The sequence below is a fragment of the Pholcus phalangioides genome, unplaced genomic scaffold (genome assembly GCF_987345545.1).
Source record: "Pholcus phalangioides strain wild (caught in Gottingen) unplaced genomic scaffold, Ppha-v1.0 ptg000027l_1, whole genome shotgun sequence".
NCBI classification, from domain to species: Eukaryota; Metazoa; Arthropoda; class Arachnida; order Araneae; family Pholcidae; genus Pholcus; species Pholcus phalangioides.
The window spans coordinates 2924670-2947897 of record NW_028301617.1 but is presented as its reverse complement, the minus strand read 5'-3'; the positions used below and the strand labels follow the sequence as shown (position 1 = coordinate 2947897).

Here is a 23228-nt window from a genome sequence, read left to right as displayed (position 1 = left end):
CCCTATCACACATATTTCAAATAAACGGCTCTATTTTGCTTAGCAAATTTAACACAGGTAACTAGTAGTTTAAATAAAATGAATCATTAAATATTATCTGTTCTAGACTTTTCTTATATCAAAAAATTCTAAATTGAAAATTATATATTTTTTAATTATTTTAATAAATTAATGTTTAAAAATAAGCTATTGTAATATGCACAAAAATGAGGTTTTTCATCATGTTATATGCCTATTGTGTTCAAAACATTCATTCTGATTTTTGATGGTTTAAACCAGTTTTCGATGCTTGACATGTCAACCCACACACACAATGTTGGTTATGTAATATGGTAAATAGTAATTTCTCAGAAGAATATTTACGTGCATGTGAGATTTAGTAGAAGCATATAAGTGATGTGAACACTTTTTTGTCCAAGCTCTTAGACACACCCTCCCCTCGAAACATCTTTAAAAAACCCCAAGGGTCCATGAACCACTGGTAAAGAGCCTCTGATCTAAACTTTTGGATCCCATAAACTCTTTCCCTGACTAAAACTCAAAAAATTCCTAGACTTTTTCTGAACAACACGAATGAATTCCTTGACTAAAACTCAGGAATAACCTACACTTTCCCTGACCAAAACTCCACAGGACTGAATAAACTTTCAAATATTTAAAAAAAAAATTCCCTTGAATTTTATCAAACATTCTACATTTCCCTGACACCCTGCTCGGTAACATACAGAATTGAGGCTTCCTACAGATTTCCTGAACATGCAAGAAATATACTAAACTGACATTTCACAAACACAGTCAACACGTTTAAAAAGAAATATGATACATATTGGGGTAAATCAAGAGGCTATCCATACTTACAATAAGACACCCATAAGTATTCTTTATGGGCATTGTATAATATTTTATCATGTATATATATTGTTTCTAGTTTTTTTATTTGCATTTTCAATTGGGTTGCTGTATTTTAGAAATACGGGGTGATTATAAAAAAACTATCCCGACATATAGGGCCCCTAACTATCATACCATTCACAGAAACTGAATGAAATTTTGGCATAAGGTATTTTGAGGTATGCGCTCAAGAATGATATGGAAAACAACAGTGTCACTCTAACAGTTACGGTTACAGTGAGAAAATATCAAATGGCAACACCAAGTTTTTTGTATTGGAATGCGATCTCCATACTGAAAAACACTAAATAGCGTTGGAATGGCACCTGTAGGACGAAAATCCCCGGAGCTAGGCAAGGAAAAAGTAAAAAGGACTTTGCCGTGCACCAGAGCATTAATGTTTGTTTCATTCGTCACACCGTTTCTTCGGCTGAGATCCCAGCCTGATTAGTCCTCCACAAGGTCATGTGGAAAATTAGTGAAACACAATAAAATGCTTTATTTTATGCTGCTACTCTGTCCTTATTGGTTGTCCTCACTTTTAGTCTATCTACCGCCGGTGATTTTCATGCTACAGTTGCCGTTCGAACGCTATTTAGGGTTTTTCACAATGGAGATCGCATTCCAATACAAAAAACTTGGTGTTGCCATTTGATATTTTCGAAATTTTCTCACTGTAACCGTAACTGTTAGAGTGACACTGTTGTTTTCCATATCATTCTTCAGCGCATACATCAAAATACCTTATGCCAAAATTTCATTCAGTTTCTGTGAATGGTATGATAGTTAGGGGCCCCATATGTCGGGATAGTTTTTTTTATAATCACCCTGTATATGGCACCTCCACATTTGTTATGAGCACCCTTTTCTCAGCCACGTCGTTGGGCATTTTGCCTGTTGTGACCTTGTATTTGAACAAAATAACAATAAGCACACATTTACTTAAACAAAATTTTATATCGTGTATATATATTACTCAAGATTTATACATACATATGGAAAACAAAAAGACGAATTCAAATAATAAATAAATTTCAATAACTTTCACGAAAGTAAAAAAAAAAAGAATTCCTTAAATGAAAAAAATTCGAAAAAAGATACCTCGTACAAAATACGACACTGAGAAAACATTTTTTCAAAGCACACCAATGTGAAAGAAAAAAAAAACTACCTTCCTCGTTTTCTCTCTCTTTATAAAATTCAAAAGATCGCTGCTAATTTGCATATGTTTTAACCATCATCTTCCTTTATTTTGCAGCCTTTACAATGCAACAGAAGTCAGTTAAGGAAACAAAAAATACAAAAATCGATCTGCATTTTCGTTTTTCAAGCCCTCTTTCCTTCGAGTAAAGAAAACATGCAAAATGTCATTTTCTGAACAGAAAATGCAAAAAACTACTTTAAACAGAGAAGACAAGATGATGAAATATGAATGCTTTATGACAAGCTGCAGAATATTAGGAATAATCCAAGTTTCAAATCAGCTGTAGAGAATTATAAATAGAAGGAAATATCTATGTTATTTATATTTAGGCAGTGAATTTTTTTTATAGATACATTTTTTCTACGACTTTGGTCATAAATTTTTATACTATCACAAAAATCAAGCAGTTGATGAATACTCAAAGCGTGTAGGTCTTCGAAAATTACGGCATTATTTAGCAAGATAAGAAAATAATAAGTCATCAGAAAGAAGCAGACTTTGATGAAGAGGCACGAAATGGTATTTTTTTCTACTCCCTCGATCCGTTTCAAGTACAGCTAGTGAGTATTTGGTGAAAAAACAGAAGTGGGTGGAGGAAGGAGAAGCTAATTATTTTTTTTTATTGCTCAAAGTCAAGGAAACACACTTATATCATACATCCAGCGCTTGTTCAAATACTTTCCTCCACAAAAATTGGAAAAAACTGTTTCGGATGAGTAAAGTGAACGAAATTTTGGAGGTTAAAGAAAAATGTACACAGCCTAGATAGACACACAGAAAAGTGAATGCAATAAGGAAAAAACCAAGCGAAACACCTAGACGAGGGAATTCTACTTTTAAATCATAAATAAGCTACACATAAAATACTATCATATATACATTCATATATAATCTTTTTTTTTTTTCATCCATAAACAAAAAACTGATTTGCATATCGAAACCAACACAATAGGAACTACCGTTTTATAGAAATATGTTGATCGTTTTTTTTGTTTTGACGACTTTACAATGGGAAGACAATGCAGGTAGCAAAAATTGGGGGAGGATGGGATAGAAATCTGAACGTCGTTTGAAAAACGTTCAGGTACAAAACTTCACAAACGAAGGACATAGTCTAATTCACACGCAACACCACAGTTAGAAAGAGGGAAAACTGGTTCAATTTTTTTTTTATTTGGAGGCACTTTTTTTCTTTCTGGTTTTTGGAACGTAATTAACGAAAACAGGTACAAAATGAGTTGCATTTCCCTACGAACACAAACTATAAAACTTATATAACAGACTCACAAAATGATAGCATTGAACTTAAATTGTTACGATATATAAATGAGGGGAAAAGTTTACTACGATATCATGTGTAAAAAAAAAAAGGTTTTTGCATAAATATTGCTTGCATTTAAGAGATATCTCACTTTTGTCGTAACACAAAAGCTCAGCTTCTACTCAAACAATCTACAACTGCTATACACTTTCCGTCGCCATCATCTCCTTTTATGCAACTTACAGGATGTTGCAGCTTTTTTCAACTCTCCGATCATATAATAACTCATCTTCGGCACATGAAAGACCTGTTCCACTTACTTTTGGTTTCTTTCCTCCACAAAACAGTTGATAGTGTTCAAATACTTCGTTGCGCTCCATTGCATCAGAAACACATTTGGGAAAAAAAAACTCAATCATTTCTTTTTTCAAAAAACTAATGCAAAGTTAGGAGGTCTGCTGATAAGTGGCTCTGCGAACATTTTCAATGTCCTCACACCATTTCAAGGCATATCCATCAGGATCTTCAAGATAATATGTCCGATTTGGCTATTGATAGAAGGAAATAGTATTAATAAGTGAGTTTGGTTTAGACTGCTAAAAACTGCACAAGAATATCGAGGGCATTTAATGTATAAGGGTAGGACTAAAAAGTTTCTTGGCTGGTTTGAAGGGCCATGTGGAAATGACTGAATGGTGTAGCTACCAACTTTGAAGGATGAGAATTAGGGAAGATGGGCACATGGATCTAAATTCCATACAAAAAAAAAATTAAAAAACAAAGTAGGGATTTTCCAAAAATGAAAATAAACTCATAGGAATTTTTCACTGCTTGAAAAGAGGTGGAATTATACTAGACATCACTCAGCTCCAGGTTATATTACCTGTCATTACTACACTTGCATCAAATCATGCCAAGAAAATCACTATCAGCCCAAAAGTTATCTGGGTGATTTGAATGTTGAGAAACTGAACTGATGCAGACTGTTTGATAAATTTTGTCTCCGCCCCCTCCCCCAAATAAAACATTTTTTCACGCTTCAAAGCAATGGCAACGATTCAGATTATGCTTGTGATGTCATTTAGAAAGAAAAAAAATGAAAATAAGTCGTTTTTTTTGGGAAGAATTTTTTTTCAAATCAAAAATAGTGATTTTCTTTTTGCAGCAATGGTCAGGAAATCAATCAACAGGAAACCTGCTTTTATCGTTTTCTTTTTGTTTTTTTTTCAGAATGTACTAAGAGTAAGTCACAGTTACTGTTATAAAATTTTGAAAAAATGCAAGGCGGCCAAATTTCATTTGAAATAAGCACTATGAAAACCACAGAGAGCATTATAATTCTCGCTGGAAGTTCAAAAAAGGTCTGCACAATAGCCGGAATAAATGAAGTGCAGAAAACAAGAGGGTTTTCACTGCAACATCTCTATATTAAACACACAATCACTGTGAAAAGCTCAAACCCAACATCCCAGGTTTTTTACTCATTTCTTATCAGGGAATTGGCTTTTTTTTTTTTCGTAGTTCCAATCACCTATTTCTCCATTACTTTGAGGATATTATACAAACCCTCTCCTAGCTTCAAGCAAAAGTTCTAATGCTGTGGTTTTTCATTGATCTTGTTCACATTTCAAAATGAAAGTTGGGAGCCGTCATTGTATTTGTTTTTAAAAAATTTTGTGCTATAATCATCAGGGCTGGGGGAACCCCCGGGTGCCAGGTCGGCATGGCAACTAGAAAATTGTATTGGCGGCTAAAATTTTCTAAATGTCATTGCTAAATTAGAGTCTAAGGGTGAACACAAAATTTTATTTCTAACGCTACATCCTCTACTATGGGAAAATTAAAAGAAAACATTATTTAGGACAGTTTTTCTTGAGCAAAATACCATGCTTGGCTCCTAAGAAATTGGGCTGGTGGCAAAATATCTTTTCAATTTGTCAAGCCCTGATAATAATCATAACTAGAGCCCGGAAGTTTAGGCACTAAAAATGGTTGAAATAGGCAGGCAAAAATGCCTAAAATACGCACTAAAAAAGGTATTTATTATTTTTGGAAGGATGAAAAATAACTAAAAACAAAGATATTAAGGGCTAAAAACTAGCTTAAATTGGTTCTACTTATCTGTCTATTGTTTTAATTATAGTTTATAATAACTGCATTATTATCAAAGTTAAATTGATTTCAAGCCCAAAATAAAATGTTAGTAGACCCTCAGGATTAGGCTAATTCCAGGGCCACCATTACCAGATGCAAAGCCGGTAGAGAAAATGATCTGTGGGGGGCTCCCTCGAGTTGTGAATAATTCTGGTTTATTTGTTGTATTATTTGAAATAATAATTATCATTTCTATAGTTGAAACATGGCCATATTGTTATATTTTAGTAAAAAAAATTAACTTCTTTTATATATTACCATATATGTGACTCCTGAAGCATGGGGCACTGTGTGGCCACATCTGTCATACACCCTTGAGGGCGACTGGTCAATTTAATTGAAAACTGAATATTTATGTTTAATAAACAGCCATAGTTGTTTGCAGTGCATTTATGGTGCAAAAAACAATATCAAAACAACATGGGCGCCAGAGCCCTGTCTGCTCTTACCCGGCCTTGTGTTAGCCATAACGTCAATCCGTGATCTCTTAGGACAATTATCGGTCCACTATACACATACAACGCAGTCCAATATCTGAGCGAGACACATTACGTGAAGCATGTGGAAAAACAAAAATTTCTAATTTTCCTCAGCTTTTCTAACATGGGCTGCATTCACGTGAAACAAATTCATTCACGTTCTAATGCCATCCGATTAAAACAAAGTTAATGCATGACAACACCAATCTTTCAGATCACTTATTTGCATCTAAATGGGGCTTTAAGAGGGTGGGGTACTTTCTGATGATAATAAATACTGAGAGTTGGAAAATTTTAAAAAGAGCAATTCTTTTGAAGTTCTCAATGACCAAAATGTGCAAGTTTTACAGCTTATGGCCTTTGAAATTCACTAATAAATTTAAAACTATGTTAAAATAGGCACATTTATAGTACGAAAATTTCAAAAGGCATTTTTACCAAAAAAGTTTGAAAATAGGCAAAAAAAGGCATTTATGGCATTTTGCCTGAACTTCCAGGCTGTAATCCTAACATACTGAGGTCATGTGACGTTAGATACCTGGAGCAAACACTGAAAAAAAAAATTTCCTGAATTTTATATCTATCTATTTATCATAGTCTCTGACATTGCCCTCAGAACCAGCCAAGAAACTGTTTGTCTTTCCTGTTTGTGGAATATGTGTGTAGACTTATATTGAAAGAAATACATACAGTGTGGACAAAGAAAGTTTTGAAATTCTTTGGCTCTGGCCTCAGCTCTGGTGACCTATAACATAACAATAAAAAAGTAAATGTAAAGTAAATAATAATTAAATAATAGTAATAATAAGAGTAAAGTAAAATTATAATTATTTTTTTAATTTTGTGCTTTTCTAAAGCTAAATACACTACTTGGCTAGGTATTTTTACCTATACATGGCAGCACATTAATTCTGAATTTGTAGAGAAAAACGTTCATACAGGACATTTTTTAGGGAAAATTTTGGCTCGATGAGATTAGTTAGTAAAACGAAGAATTGCCATTTATAAACTAAGTAATGGTTAAAAATAGTTTAGACAGCATCAGCACTTCTCATTATCATATCATTTTTAGAGCATAAGAATTCTAGCCCTCATTATTAGAAATAGGCTGTTGGTCAAATTTTCACACAAGAAACGCTGATTATTTCACTCGCTGATCATTTCACTATTGATCTTCAAAAAAAATTTTAAACAAAAAAATTTTTTTTTTAAAAAACGCAAAACAAAAGGGTGTACATAACATGCAACAGCATATAATAACACACTAAGAAATTCAGATTTTTTTTACATATCGTCCCCTGCATGCAAGAAACACAAATGTGCTAATTTTCCTTTTTTTTATCAGCTAGTTGGACACCTTATTTTGCTACCTAAGTTTTGTCTGAAATGTGAATATGTATCCCATCCCTATTGAAACACATATTACAAAGCATTTTGCAAAAATAACTTCCATAAAGTAACAGTCGTTATTTCCCATATAAGTCAATACTGCTCAACTTCATTGAGATCATCCAATAAGCTCTGACCAAGCAAGAACATGGGAACAAATTTATCATATGGTGATGTTCGTCATTATAACTTTCTTTTATACAAAAATTGCCACGTTTTCAAGACAAATAAAATTTAATCGGTTGAATGGTCTACGCGTTTTGGCTCTTCAATAGAGAGCCGCCATCAGGACCTCGTGGTCAGAATTCACACGAATGAGTTGTGGAGGGGTGATGTTTACGTCTGGTCATCTGAAGAGTTCGCCTTTGTATTTGCTGCACCCGAGTGGTCTTTGGATGCAAATTGGGGAGCCATCTGTTGCAAAATGTTGAAAATTTTAGTCTCAACTGAGGTTAGTAAAGCCTGTCCAAACTGATGAAATAGGTGGCATGTTTCTTCCATCATTAACGAGGAAATTCTGGCATGTTCTGATGAAGTATTCCCCGAGAAAATTCAGTTCAAAATTATGTGTTGTCTTTAAAAACAGCCGCTTTATCAAAATCAAAATTATGTGAAAGTTGCCAACAGTGTTGGGCAATAGCTGAACTATCCGTCCGTTCCCCCCTTAACATGCTTTCGGTGTTCGAGAACTCATAATATTTAGATTTCTCCTAGTTTGGCTAATATACCCATTTTCGCATGGATGAAGTTGATACCAGATTCTTTGGAGGGTGAGATAGGATCTTTCAGATGGGAAAAGGTGAGTATATTTGTTGGATGGAATATTGTATGGAAGTAAAATTCCTTTAAGATAGAAGAGATCATGAAACTTGAAGAATCGAATGGAAGAACAACGGTATTAGAAAACTTTTTCGTCAGCTGGGAGTAAGTTGGTGATGTGAATATTAAGTTCGTAAATTATATTATTTATTATATTCCTAAATATAATTATATTATGTAAATTATATAAGTTCGTTGTGATAATATTATAACTTTCACTTTGATATTTTGCACCTTACATCAGAACAGTTGGTAAAAATTTAACGAGCATAAGAAGGTAGATGAAGTCATTGGTTATGCTATGTACAGCTGCTTTTCCATAGTCTTCAAAATCAGAGGCAAAAAAGGCAAAAAAGCTAGTATTGAATGATTTTTTTTTTTCTGGAATGTTTATCGGGGTAGGAGGGGGGAGTTGCTTGCTACTACATCAAACACCAACTCTGCCCATATCGCTATAATGCAATTTACTACCATTAATGAGATGAGTTGGAAATGAAGGCACTGTCTATTGGTAGTTGTCTCAAGCTTGTTAGAGAAAATATCTTATCTATATTCTCCCTCGGGTTTGAACCCGGAACGTTGACAGCAACCTTCACAGTGGTAGACGAGCATCTTACCACCACCCTGCCACTTGGGGGATTGTTTGCTGGCACCTCAAACTTTGAAAACTACAGAAAACTAACTCCAACCGTAAAATAAATTTAGTGGAATAAAATTAGCCATATCAATCACAATTCAAATGCTATTGATAAATGAAATAGAAATGTGAAAGATTACCATGGAATTTCTCCTTTAAGTACCATGTTTATAGGATCTACATAATATAAATGAGGACCTGTGGTAAGAAGCAACATCCTACGTCGTGCAAAAAGACCCTGAAAAAAAAGGATAAACTATAGTTAATCACAACGAAAAGTGAAATAATAAATATAAAAATACGCTATGAAAACTTATAATAGTGAAGACTTTATTTAGCAATCATTCTGAAAATGTAAGCTTCTTCAAAATCGTTCAGCACCTCAGACTGTTGCGATGAAGTAATTCGTATAGAATCGCTTTTTCCCTACAGAGTTATGTTAAAAATAACCTCCTCAGGATCATTTTGAATTTTACCTTTTTTACGCTTATTTTTCATCTGTGGAAGCTGCCTAAATTAGTTTCTACCAATGAATGAGTATGAATATGTTACTATCAAATGTTTACAACATTTAGAACTAATTGTGACAGAAGTAGCCAACTGTGAGCATTTCATTTAGATAGGTGGAATTAAATTTTTTAGGTTCTGTTTAGTGTCTCCTACAAACAATGCAGGGCCTAAGGATATGCTTAGTGGGCCCACAGACTTCAATAAAATGTCAAGTGAGACCTGTGCTACATCAAAGGTTGAAGTCACCTGGATGAACTGGAATGGCTTTGATTTCATATATAATAATCTGCTCATCATTAGAAAGGATATGCACATTTTTGTAGAGCCAACCCCAAGTTCCGTAATATTGTGGGTAGAAGTTCATGTTCACTTGTCAATCATGGTATTCATCTTTTTTTTACTTTCAGCTGCTCATAAATCGAAATCGCTGAATCAGTGAGCAAAAAAGAAATGATTTTGCTACTCAGCTTAAACATGAGTTATTAATGCCAAAAAAGAGCAACCATAACACCAACTATTATGCTAAAGCAGTGCAATTTCATGAGTCTTCAATTTGTCAGACACCCATTCTATTTCAATGGCTTCTTATTCCTAGACTGATTCATACTTTGGCTTATACAAAAGCATGTGTTCACATGATGGGATCAGTTATAAATCATTTAATTTTACCCTTTTGCCCAAATTGATCAGCTAAAAAGTCCAACACAGAAAATATACAGTGTATAATGGGCATTTACAGACCTTCCGTTTATCGACGAGACCTTGCTTCAAGATGAGATTGCCCTGAACAAAACTATGCCAGCTGTTAGACTTTGCTTGCTGGTCTAATCGTTGCGCCATTTCTTCAGGGGTGATACCCAGGACAGACAACTTTCTAGGTGGCTTCAAGGTAGAATCTTCTTCTTCTTGTAAGGCCAAGCCAAGGAGCCTGGTCATTTGTTTGTCATCTAAGCCTGGCTCTAAATGATCAGGAACCTGATTAAAAAAAACAAAGAAACTAATTTTCAGAAATGATATCTAATGATGGGCATGTGGCTAAAACTACAGTAAAACCCCTCTTAATTATTACCCCTCAGATGCTGTCACCCGGGGCAGCTTGAGCTTATGTGCCACCCATAAAGATGACTCTTGCGGGTAGCTGACAGGGCTTTAGGACCCAGGACATAGAGGACCCTGGGATTAACCCTTTTTTTTCAGTAAAAAGCAGCACACGCTGTCTAAGCAAAGTGGATATGACTATGTGTCCCACTTTCAAAGAAACTGTCTCACTCTTTCATCCAGAATTATTTTACAATTCTTAATTATGCCAGATAATTTAACCCATATTAAAGTTCTTATTGATGAGCCATCATTACTTACACTCTTCCTGTATAAGGAAGCAACTTCGAATAAGAAATTTATTTTCAAAGGTGTTTCTGGTGCTTCCAGAGACCAGATAAGTGACAAGCCAAATTCTTCCTTTGCCTTTATTTTACTGTTCTGGAAACATTACTAGCAGGAGGCAACAAAATACATACTTGCCCCTTGTGCTAGAAGGCATTCTTATTTCTGGTATTATGGTTAAAGATCCTGTCTATTCCCTTAAGTTCTCTCAACATCTCTGTTATCAAAGTAAGGCTGAAAAATGTGATGTCAAGTGCATTTTAACTATTGGAAACTTTTAAAATTTTCTATGTCTAGCTAAAGCTTAAGCTGCCGCCCGGTTGCACTACACCCCTTGCATCCTAGATTCAGTCACCCCTCTTTTATGACCAAAAAATAATTTCCCTTTGAACAATAAAAGTATGAATTTCAAATACCTGATTAATGGTCACCCCCTTCTAACAAACAATTTTTTTTGTCATGTCGGTGTCCGTAAAAGAGGTTTTACTGTATTTAAGAACAATAAATTACAGATGTATGCAAAACTCAACCACTTTCCTAAATAATGAAATACAGAAATAAATAAGTCTTGTATATATATTCATGTATAAACCTCTTTCCACTTAGAAATCCTCAAAATGTCAAAAAATTTAAAACCAATGTGTTAGCTCATGTGCCTCCCCCCCCCCCCCCCCCACAAATAGACAGACAATAGACAGACACATTTTACAGAAAAAAAAAAGGACCTTTGTAAAATGCAAAAGTTTCAATGAAAAGTATAACCAAAACCTTCGAAACTGTTTTTCCTCTCACTGGTTTTTTGGCTGACACTTTACGTTACAGCAACAACATTGCTGTCTCAATGGCTACAGCATGGGTGCATAATGTTCTCAGGCTGCTGGCCAGACAGGCCTGATGGATTCTATATTGCAGCCCACAAACATGTATTTGTTGTGTTCTGTCTGTCGATTGATACTCAATTTTTACGGACATTTTTCATGCACGGTCATCTACCCAAATGGGCTTAACTGGTTACTGCATAGGGGCTTCTTGGCGCATAACAGGCAAAGACGAACTTTCATAGCAATTACCGCAAATCGTAAGTCCAACTGTTACTTTTAGAGGGCCTCTGTGTTATTGTTCAGCCTGGAGATGTGGGGAGCTGCTGCTAAGATAGTCTTACTTTCATTGGCTGGATGGAATCTACTTTATAGAATAATGAGGACAAAAATATATTCCACCTTTGTTACCTGGTACTGGCTTCGAAGCTCTTCATTACTCGATGTACCAGGGAGATAAGGCAGGATTCTAGGCGGTGTGGATGTATGCAGTGTGTCCCAATTGATGCCAGAAAAGAACGAATGCATTCTAATGGATGGGTAGTCATTTTTGTCAAGAGCGCCAAGCCTGTCTGTCGGATTGAGGACCTTTGGAACAAAATTTTAACTATTTATAACATCATACACACAGAAACATATATGCCACACACAGTTAAAATTGCAACATTTTAATAGGTGCCGAACAGCACCAAGATAGAACATTTCTGCAAATCTGCAGACCTGATTTCTTTACCGGTGCACTAACTCAGTAAATAATTATTATAACAATGAAAGTTACCAAAAGCTTCTCCACCAGATCCTTGGCCAGAGCTAAGAAGCCATCTGGAAACTCGTATTCCAGTTTGGTGATCTTTTGAAACATTAGATACTCGTTTCTAAGGGAGAAGAAAATAAATAAGAAAAAAAATTCCTGTAATATGGACATTATTAAATCAAATAAATAACTTGTAAATTGATAACAAACACTTATACAGGATTATAAAAGTTTATATAACTTTGATACTCACGGAGCTCGAAATGGTGGAAGTCCTGACACCATCTGGTACACAATACAACCTAGAGCCCATAAATCACAGCTGAAATTTGTTGGGGAAAAAATGTGATTAGATGCAATATAACAAGCAATTCTCAAACACCAGATTGATTTGATGTTTCTTAGATCTATGTTTAACTCAGAAATGCATATGTGGTTTATGTAAAATTTCCTATTCAAACATATCTTCAGTTTAATGAACCTCAGTTTTATGGACTTCAGATATAGCTAGAAAAATTTTGCAGCATTTTTTTTTCCAAATGCCCAAAATCCTGAAGGAATAAGATATTGGTGAAAATGATTTTGAATAATTTGCACAATGACAGAGATCAAGGTTACTGAATTCTCAACCAAAAAAAAAGATAGGCCCTACAAGGGGAATTTCCACTCATGCTTAACCCTTTCAGACCTGGGCATTCATTTTTGCATTTTTGATACTCAAAAAATACATTAAAAACATATAAATGCCAGCAAATCTTTATTCTATTGAAATTTTAATTTTTTTTTTCTGAAGAAATAATTTACTTTTTTCAAATTTTTTCAGCCAAGATGATGCAGGGTACATTCATCTTCACATATAAATTTTTCCAGAATTTTACATAATAAATCCCATTTTCTCAAAGGCACTTTTTTCTGGAAGTCATCTTAGAAATCCCCTGAAATTTCAACTTTAAGCCCTCTGATGAAAGCTGCCAAAGTTCATATTCACCATATTTTTAACTCAAAACTTACACAATCCTTTAAGTCAGAACTCAACTCCTTGAGGTTAAAAAAAAATTCTACAGTGAGGAAAAGCAACCCGCACATTTGTGTATGCAGCGTCTGAAAGGGTTATATTATGTTGTTTAAGAGCCATTAATTTGTTTCCCAGGTAATAAAAAACTGAAAAAAAAAATATAAAAAACTATTGAAAATGTTATGGCGTTAAATCAGGGTTTGATTGTACTTGTTCAAAACAATGTTCTACTCTCGAATAAATTATTTTAATTTTACAGATTTGTAAGACCCATTATAGCTTCTCAAACTTGGATCATAGTAACCACACATTTGCCACTGATAGATCAGGGAAGTTACCAATTTGTAGATTCAGTCAATAACAAGCAGCATAAAGGATTTATATTTATATATGTGGAGTGAAAGTGTGTTCATTAAAACACTCTTCCACCTCTAGTAGTCTGTTAAATCTAGGATTTACTAAATTTCCAGAAAAAACCATCAAAGCATCTAGTCAAACTTTTGCATAACTTTTTGTTGAAGATTATATCATGTCATCTATTCTTCTCGATTTTTATTTATGATTAAGATTTGAAGATTTGATATACATCAATCCATTGACGATAATTATGATTCAATTCTTCATTTGTTGCAAAATATATATATATATATGTTGGCTGGATTTCCAGGAGTGTCTGACCTTTGGGAATGCTTTGATGTCTGTATCGGATGGGGAGTGGAGTGTGCCTGGTAATAAAAGTATAAAAGTAAAAGAGCTTTCTGTGCTAAGTCCATTGGTGTACAGTTTGATACAGATACTACAATACTATATTTTCTATGCCTTAATTGGCATTGATGCGCAGATCCTATTGAAGTAAAACAATATTTATCAAAGTAGGCAACAGCAATACTTCATTATATGTTCATGTTTGTTAATTTTGACATCAAGCATCCTGTTTCCTCTATTATACAGGCATCATACACATGTTTTTGCTCATTCACATAAGGATAAGAGAGTCTATTGTAATAATCAAGTGACAGAAAATAACATCCAGCCACTTTCAGAAAATAACATGGAAATAGCTCACTGTCGTTGACATCTTTCTGAATATTTGAGATAGTCAAGAGGGATTTTCATATAAGATGTGGTATATAATTGACAAATAAAAACATGAAAAAAACAAAATTGATATCTTCCATACGAGTGAACTAAAAAATTATTCCATTCAAATACTTATATTTCACTGGATATTCAATTGTTTTAAATTGCAGTATGGTATTTTTTTTTCCTTGGGTTGTAGAGTTTTCTGTGAGTTTCATGGAATTTAGTTGAAAACTCTGCATGTTTTAAGTAAAAAACATGCAAGGGAAATTGGAATTTTTAAAAGAAACTTTTATATCTTTGTGAATGTGAGTGCTATTTTTTTACGAAAATGCTCACAAACATTGCATGTAGCAATTAAAATATTTTTGAAAATTACACATCATTTGCAGCTTCTTATGATGTAGGCTTGACTGAAAACATTTTTTCATTTAATTTCTAGGCTGTCCCGTAAATAAAATTGTGACTGAATTTTCCCTGAAAAGTTCAAGTCCAAGCATTTTGTTGACATGCCCAAAATTACAGAACGATTCGTCAAGTATTTTTCTGGAAATTCTAAAAAGAAACCCATCTAAACTCCAAGATGAACACTAACTTATGGATATATCTAGTGTATTTGATCTGCGACTACCAGACGTCTGTCCCGTCTTTTTTGTGAAAATTTTCTTTATTTTTATGAAAAGGGTGATTAATTTTGCGAAAAATAAGTAATTTTGAGGGAAATGAAATAATCTAGTTAATCTATCACAAAAGAAATGCCAAATTTTTGGTTTCATTAATTTTTATTTTGTGAAGGGTCCATTTTTCAGATCCAGAATTTTGTGAAGTATCTGGAAAACAGACCCAAATTTTTGCTGGACAAACCAGACTACCGTAAAATTTCAACAAATTTATGTCTAATTTCTCCTAGTAATGATGCTTAACTGAGTGGTTAGAATAGAGAAAAAATAGAAACGTTACCTTGGTGATGCACTTTTGTCAGTAAGCATTTCAGGAGAAACATACTGCGCAGTGCCAACAAAAGAATTCTTCCTTTCGGATTTACTAACAGAATCTGAAAAAATTAAGAAATAATCAAGCATGAACACAAATCTAGAAATTGATAAAGTGCATGCTAGTGAAATTAATAAAGTCTTAAAAAAAAACACATGTTGAACATTACTTTATTATTAATCAGGTTGTGAGCGAGAGAAAGAGAAAAAACACATGAAAAAATTAAAAAATTCCTATTAACATCATATTCTTTGGAATATTCACATCCAGGGGCTTCTTTTAAACTTGAACATGTTTGCAATCAGTATAAGTTGGTCACAATTTAACCCATTTTCATATTTCCTTTAGATTTGCTACCTGGCCCATATCATTAAGCATAGATAAGGAAACTGGTTTTCACATACTACACAAGCAGATTATTCTGCACTCAGTGATGAGTGACTATCACAAATTCACAGTATATTACACTGATGGCTAAATAAACAATCCTGGACTTAATAGAAAATTATCTTGCATGTGGGGGGAAGGGAACATATATATATATATATATATATCATTCATGTTAATAAAATAAAAACGGCGAAACATTGAAAATTGAAGAACTGGACACAACACGCTTCATATCTCAGAGAGATATCGAAGTGTTCCTGAAGGAAAATAACACAATATAATTTCATGAGAAATCTGGAATAAAAATTATAATCAAACATCATCCACAGTAGTGGCTAAACTGAGAGAGAGAATGGCTTACCATCATTCTCATTATGAAGTACTTTGGCAGATCCAAAGTCGGTAATCTGTATATGCATATTTTCATCTAACAAAATATTTTCTGGTTTAAGATCCCTAGGTATAAAGAAAAAAAATGAAATTATAGTTTTATGAAAACCATGACATTTTTCTATCTTTAAATATTCATTCACAATCATGTGACAAGGAAGATATATAGCTTCTGGGGGAAACTTCTTGATCAGAGGGTTTATTTTATTGAAGAAAGGAAATCAAAAGAGCAATTTTAAACTTGCAACAGAGTTTTTTTCTGTGTAAGTAATATGTTTCTTGAAAACTTTTCTTCATTTCAGAGAGAAGTTGACTGTTATGATGATGAGTAGTGTCTGCGAGTTTTTGATAGGTGGTCATTTGATCATTTTTGTCGCACCATGGTCATTTTTTGCACACAAGGGTTAATTAGACCGGGACCTACAATTTATTGCTGATTCCGAACGGCAGGCTTATTTTTCTTTTATGCTCATCAAGAGGTTTGTGCGCTAACCCCTCGATGGGGAACTCCCTGCAGTAGCAACTTTTTCTGCGTTCATGTCGCCATTCTGTTGTACCCCTGCATCAGGAAAGTTTTCTGACAAGGACGAACCGGGTATCGAACTCGCGACACCTCTAAACATCCTTTGGTACTTTAGGTGAGTATCTTATCGACCTGGGCCACTGCGCCCTGACATAGGTGGTAAAATAAATCCATCATACTGTTGTAGAGCGCAAGAAGAAAAATAGGCACATATTTTCAACAAAAGAAAATGTATATTCACAGTTTACATTTTCACAACATAGGTATACATAAACTTAGTGTACATAACATTAGCAATCATGCCAATGCTCATACAGACTACATGATATAAATCCAATTAACTGAAATAGGGATACAATGTGTTGTCAGAAACCTACCTGTGTACAATATTAAGCTTATGCAAATGCTCGAGAGCAAGAACTATCTCAGCTGTATAAAACTTTGAACAGTCCTCATCAAAGGAACCAACTTTTATTATATATGGCAGTAGCTCACCGTGTTTTGCATAATTCATTACAAAGTCTAAATGATTGTTAAGAAGAATACTCACTGTAATAACATAGAAGAGCATGGAGAAGCATATTTATCTTTTTATTGTATACTGTGATTTTGTAATTTCAATCATTAAAAAACGAGATAATTTAAGAACAAAAAAAAAAGGATACACAGCCTATCTACATCTTGGAAAGTACAGTAGAGCTTTATGAAGAATGGATGGGGATGATTGTTCAGAATATTCATGATATGACGCTCCCGCATGATTGCTTCATTCTTTTTCTCGCGCTTAATGTGTAGCTTTTCACAAACTTTGACTGGAAAAAAAATAAATCAAATACTAAATGCAGTACAGAATAATATATAAATGCTTCAAATTAGATTTTTTAAAGTCATCGACATTTTTGTAATATTTTAAAGGCCTTTTAAAATTTGTACATACACAACCACTTTTACTAATGCTTTCACATTGCAAAATAAATAATTTTTAATGAAGTCTCTAAAATATAATAGGATTTTACTATGCAGCAAAATCCCAATTCGGCTATTTTACACGACCACACTGGAAATCATTGTGAAATAAGAGATATAAGACATATTTTAAAAAAAATCAACTAAATTTACTGCGGATGCTCAAATCTCGAATTGAAAGGATGTGAGCACAGCCCAAATTTATAGCTATCGGGAAATTTACAGTTTCATCAATCATTGCGACGTGGACTATGCCTTTAAAAGTATACTGCACTGTACTTATTAACTTATTAAGGAAGTGCCCATGCATACGAGATGGGATATGGTTTTTTTATGCATGCACAACAGAGTGGAAAATTAAATCACACTCCTAAAAAAAATATGGGGAAAAAATTACTTTCTCCCACTCCCTGCAACTAGAAAGTAATACATATATCATGAATATTATGCTGCATATCTGGATAAAATTAGCATGTGTGTCACTATGAGATGAAGAATAACAAAATTACATGCAATAATAATTGAAAAATGTATAAAAAACCAGCTACTTGATTTCCTAAGTAGACAGAAATTTTTCTCTCAACTAACCAATATGGATTTCAAAAAAATAAAAATACAGAAATGGCGATACTAGATCTACCTGACTATTTAAACAATGGATTCACCGATAATAAATGTTCCATAACTGTGTTCCTAGATTTGAAGAGCATTAGATTTTGTGGATTTCGACACTTTTAACAAATAAACTATTTGAAATATACTGTACGAGGAAGCATACTTGAATGGTTTAATCATACTATTGCAATAGGAAACAAGCAGTTGTTATTCAAAAATAAGTTAGTACTTTTCAAGAAGTGAAAAAAAGGGCACCTCAGGGTTCTGTTCTGGGTCCGATATTATTTTGAATATATATAAATGATTTATGCAACTTGAGATTGAATGGAAAAATTATAACCTTTGCCGCTGATACAGTGCTTTATGTAGAAGATACTTTTACAGGAAATTTAATTAGAAACATAGATGATCTAATAAATATTAATATCTGGTTAATTAAATATGTAAAAAATATGCATTAAAAAATATATTCTGTAGATTATTCTTTTAGGCCTGATGGAACAACTTTTCAGTCCCTTGATACTACAAAGTGTTTGTTTGTAATATGTATGCATGTATTTTTTCTGTATTTGTATTTGTGAATTTCAAAAAAAATCAAACCATTTTCTTACTTGCATATTCCTTGCCGGTATGCACATCCTTTCCTAAATACACCTACAAAAAAAATTACTCAAGTTTTAAAAAAAAACTTTTTCATCATGATGCATACATATATAAGCTAATCGGTTATCAAGTCTCTTATGGGAGGTCGACCGTAGTCACGTCAACGTTTCCTTTAAGCGGAACACATGAGCAGCTACACAGGGCAAAAGTGATTCTGTGCATGAGAAATTTCAAAGTTTACCATAGGGGGAATATAACTGATTACATTGCTACCCATAGAAAAATTGTATCTGCACAAGTAAAAATAAATGATAGGAATATCATCAAAGTCTGATTTCCTATCGAAGATTTTAATTAGGCTAAACAATTAGATGGCTTCTGGGTAAATAATATCAGCCCATATGTATGTCTTACCGATATGTCATCTGGATTTCACTCATCCATATCACCTGTCTAAAAGACTTGTGGGAACAAACAATACGAATCCACAAATATGAGTTATACAAAAGAAAAATTTCTTCCATTTTAGCAACACATATTTACTCTCCTGTGACCTATATACCAGGAGATTATGGAAGATTTGAGCCTGTTTCCAGAATATGCATTAAGAAAAGACACCAAAGGAACCATAAATATTTAGTTGTACAAACTCAGCTGAAGCTATATTTTTAAGACACTAAACATCTTACCATCGAGAAGGAACCTTCTCCAATGAGCTTCCCGAAGATGAAGTCTTGAGGAGTTTTCTTCTTAACCACATTTCCTGGAGCAGTACTGGATTTAACTGGAGCAACCTCCCCATTTGTATTGCTATTGATAGTATTTGCAGAAGTCGTTGTTGAGTTCATCATATAACTTCATTCAGCTCACCACTAATACAATGAGGAATCAAAAATAGTAATAATAATAGCCAATCATTCTTCAATATAATTAAATGGGGAAAAACATCATGCGGATGCAAATTTGAAAATGTTAAAAAAAGATGAGTAAGTGGTTTAGTAACATGCCTTTGCATCAAATCAGATAAATAGCCATTCGAAACACAAAAAATACCTCTTAAAATTCAAATGGAGTAGGACCTCCTGAATCTTGATACACATAATCTGGATTTTTTAGTCAGAAATTTTTTTTTTCTTCCTCAACCAGGGACTTCGCTGGCTGTTTTTTCTTCACCTTAAATTCTGTATCAGCTTTTTCTATTACATTGGTCATTTTCATTCTTTTCTGTACCGTTTTCTTCCCCCTTCCCCCAATGTTTTGTGACCACTTGCCGCTCACCAACCCCAATGTATCTCAATGTGATTGGGCAGAAAATCAGCTTTGATCAAACTGACCGATAACAAAATTCGCAACATGAATTCCCCAAAGCAGAATATGCTGAAACCAGCAGAGGTCACAAATTTCTATTACTATTTATTTAATATGAATCAAATTGCTCAATATTACTGCTTTAACCCTGGGATACTAACTCCAAGTCTCAGAAATGTAGTTGGTAATGTAGGCAACATGCAGTTTCTATTTTAGTTAGTATTCTTAAGTAATGAGAACTAGGGAAATAAACAGAAGTGGATCCATAATTGGGAAGATTCCCGAATCTGGAATCATCTAGGTCCTGAGGAGGCCGGATTTGAGAGGTTCTACTATACAAAATAATCTATCTTACAAATTGGAACAATTACTTGCACCCTGATCAACAATCATCCCTCAAAGCAATCTAAAAGTTTCTGATACAGTGAATACTCATTTTTTGCATCTGCATTTTACACATATAGATCTTGTTAGAAATAAAATCCCCCCCCCCTATCTTTCATTGAAGATTATAAATTCATTAATATTCTGAACGTTATATAATATGCACATATCTTTAGATAAAATGGGAAAAATGTCTCCAAAAGATTTTACACAGGACAAAATAAAAAAAATATTAATTTTTCTACAGCTTTTCTCACTTGCTTCAGCTACACTCCTTTCAGTGATAACAAAAATCGACATCCCTTGGATGTCCACACTGATGAGAGTCGACACTAAGTTGACACGACTACAGAGATTAAATCATGAGATAATTTCCAGTTCCAACCCATACTTTCAAATATTTTCCACCAGGGATTGAAAAATGCCAGGTCGCCACGTGATTAAAAAAAATTGGTATTGGCACCTAAACCTTTCTATGAGTGACTCTCATCTACCAACACGGCAATGTACTATAGAATTTAGAAACTATCCATTACCTGAGCTAGACAAAAAAAAATTTAGATGCAAGAGAAATTTCTTAGGAGCTAAATAGTATTTTTTTTTTTCTCAAGAAAAACAGTCCTAAACATAGTGTTTAAGACTTTTCCGACAATTAATGATCTATATTTTTATGTTAGAACTTTTTGAGGAACTGCTATAGTATAATCCCTATTTTCTTTGCCAACCTTTTTTGCCAATTTCTTATCTAGCCAGTTAATGCTTTTCTCTCATTCCCATTTTTTTTTTTTTTTCTGTTGGTTATTATTATTTTACTTCTAAGTTTCAATTAACTTTTCTACTGAAGGTGAAGTCACCCTTACAGGTCACTAGTAATAATAGGCTTTTGTATAGAGAGCAGCATTCGAAACAGTTGAGCCTGTTAGAACATTTTCAAGGTTATTTCATTTTTGTTTGTTCACACATTATATCGTAAATATACTGTTTTTCCAGTATGTTACATTTAGTTTATCTTGTTTGAATTCCTCATTTTGTATCTGCTTTCTGCCAAGTTGTGCATTCATATTTATACTAATGTTTTTGCATGCTAGCCATCACGGTTATAATCATGCAATCATGTTTTTATTCAACTCAAGGCTGTTTTTGACTGATCCCAGAGAGAGTTTTTTGCCCTGACCTTTGTATTATAGAGAGTTCAAGTTTTTATTACAGTAAAAACTCTCTAAAATGCAGACACCAGTTGGACAAAAAATTTGTGTCCATAAAACGGGGTGGCCAAAAATCTGGGTTTATACTTTAGAAAAAAAAGGGGGAAATTATTATTTGGCTGTAAAAGAGGGTGACCGAATCTGATGGGTGTCTATTAAGAGAGATTTTACTGCATTTTCAATCCCATATCTGATCTAGGATGTTATATTTTTAATTTGAATCGCTTATTTAGTCCAAGAATGTTGTTTCCTTTGTTATTGCCATTAGCCCCCAAAGCACTGTTTGGGGCAAAAAGCAATGTTTAGCACTGTTCTGCGATAAGATCTCAGCTGACGAAATGTTCTGCGGTAAAAATCCCCATACATGTAATAGTGCATTTTTGCACTTTTTCTTAAAATTCTTCCAAATTGTTCTGCAGTAGCACTAATTATTCTGCGACGTACGCCACAGATTTTGGCACATTCTGCTTTGGGGACCATTAGTTTCTATTATTTTTTAGTTTCAACAACCATAGTATTATCAACCTTCTTTGACCATTCTCTTGGCAAAGAAGGACATCCAAAATCATGGTCCCACTTCACTCTTGGTGACCTCTCGTCATGCTCCTGCGGATGTTTTTGTCCCCAAAATCTCTAACCCATTGCTAGAAAAGTATTGTACTAGGCCTATAACTGCTCCACAGAGTATACATGTTACAGGAGGTTCCTGTGTAGGATTATAGTACTATGCAATTTCACTTTCTACTTGTGTTGTAATGGTTTTGATGCGAAGATCATTCAAGGATCACTCTATTTATCTGGTTTGACACAATTTGACAAAGTGGGGAGCTGAGCGAGCAAAATCGTATCTAACCCCTCTTCTTTCATTTGTTGCACAAAAATTTGACATCAGAGCATGTCCGAATTCTAAGTTCCCAGCTTAGTGGCCCTATCTCCAAGACATGGAAGGCCCTGATCTTAGGTTCGATTCCCGGCACGGGTTAGAAAGAAAACTTCTTAAACTGAATTCAACGCATAAAATCACACTTCGGTGCCCAAAAGCTTTCTTCAACATCTTAATGGCAATGAATGATTCTCATAGATTTTATTTAAAAAAAGTAAATACATAAACACTAATAAATGGTGTTAACGTTGTCGAAGGGGGGATGATCATAGTTTCGAAAATTTATGTGTGTATCGATAAACAAACATAAACTCACTCCAAGATTCCGTTAAAACAAAACTTATTTCAATGAAACCTTAAAATTTCACTTAAAAACGAAATCAACATTTTCTTTTTTCAAATAAAAGTAATAACAAAAACCGAAAGCACAGCTCGTAAATTATTTTGACGAACATCGAGGCATATTACTAGCTATTGCTCCATTTTCCCATCATCACTTGGGGAAAAAATAAATAAATATTTCTCCTGACAGACAAATTTCGGACGACGTATAGCGAAATCCGTAGTATTTTGT

General features: G+C 33.9%; 1 protein-coding gene across 2 annotated transcripts; it reads right to left on the bottom strand.

Annotated features, from left to right (window-relative positions):
• Positions 1-1831: 1831 nt before the first annotated feature.
• Positions 1832-23153, bottom strand: Pdk1 (Phosphoinositide-dependent kinase 1). Of its 2 annotated transcripts, none has more exons than XM_089251593.1 (14): positions 22971-23153; positions 19564-19746; positions 18883-18925; positions 17356-17502; positions 17068-17212; positions 16139-16233; positions 15355-15448; positions 12553-12621; positions 12324-12420; positions 11948-12133; positions 10086-10319; positions 8975-9072; positions 6680-6734; positions 1832-3904 (listed from the first exon to the last, which is right to left on the bottom strand). In XM_089251593.1, exons 2-14 carry the CDS (start codon positions 19723-19725, stop codon positions 3803-3805), a joined length of 1527 nt encoding a protein of 508 aa, XP_089107719.1. In that variant the 5' UTR covers positions 19726-19746; positions 22971-23153; the 3' UTR covers positions 1832-3802. The 2 variants fall into 2 exon arrangements, with proteins under 2 accessions (XP_089107719.1, XP_089107720.1); XM_089251594.1 differs by having other exon boundaries at positions 1833-3904; positions 11957-12133; positions 22971-23115.
• Positions 23154-23228: the final 75 nt, after the last annotated feature.

Excerpts from the sequence above, each read along its gene's own strand:
- Pdk1 (XM_089251593.1), bottom strand. The coding sequence starts at position 19,725 with ATGATGAACTCAACAACGACTTCTGCAAATACTATCAATAGCAATACA. Across the intron at positions 16,234-17,067 it reads AAGCTTAATATTGTACACAG|GGATCTTAAACCAGAAAATA; the intron begins GTAGGTTTCTGA and ends CTTTATACCTAG. Across the intron at positions 15,449-16,138 it reads ACTTCATAATGAGAATGATG|ATTCTGTTAGTAAATCCGAA; the intron begins GTAAGCCATTCT and ends TAATTTTTTCAG.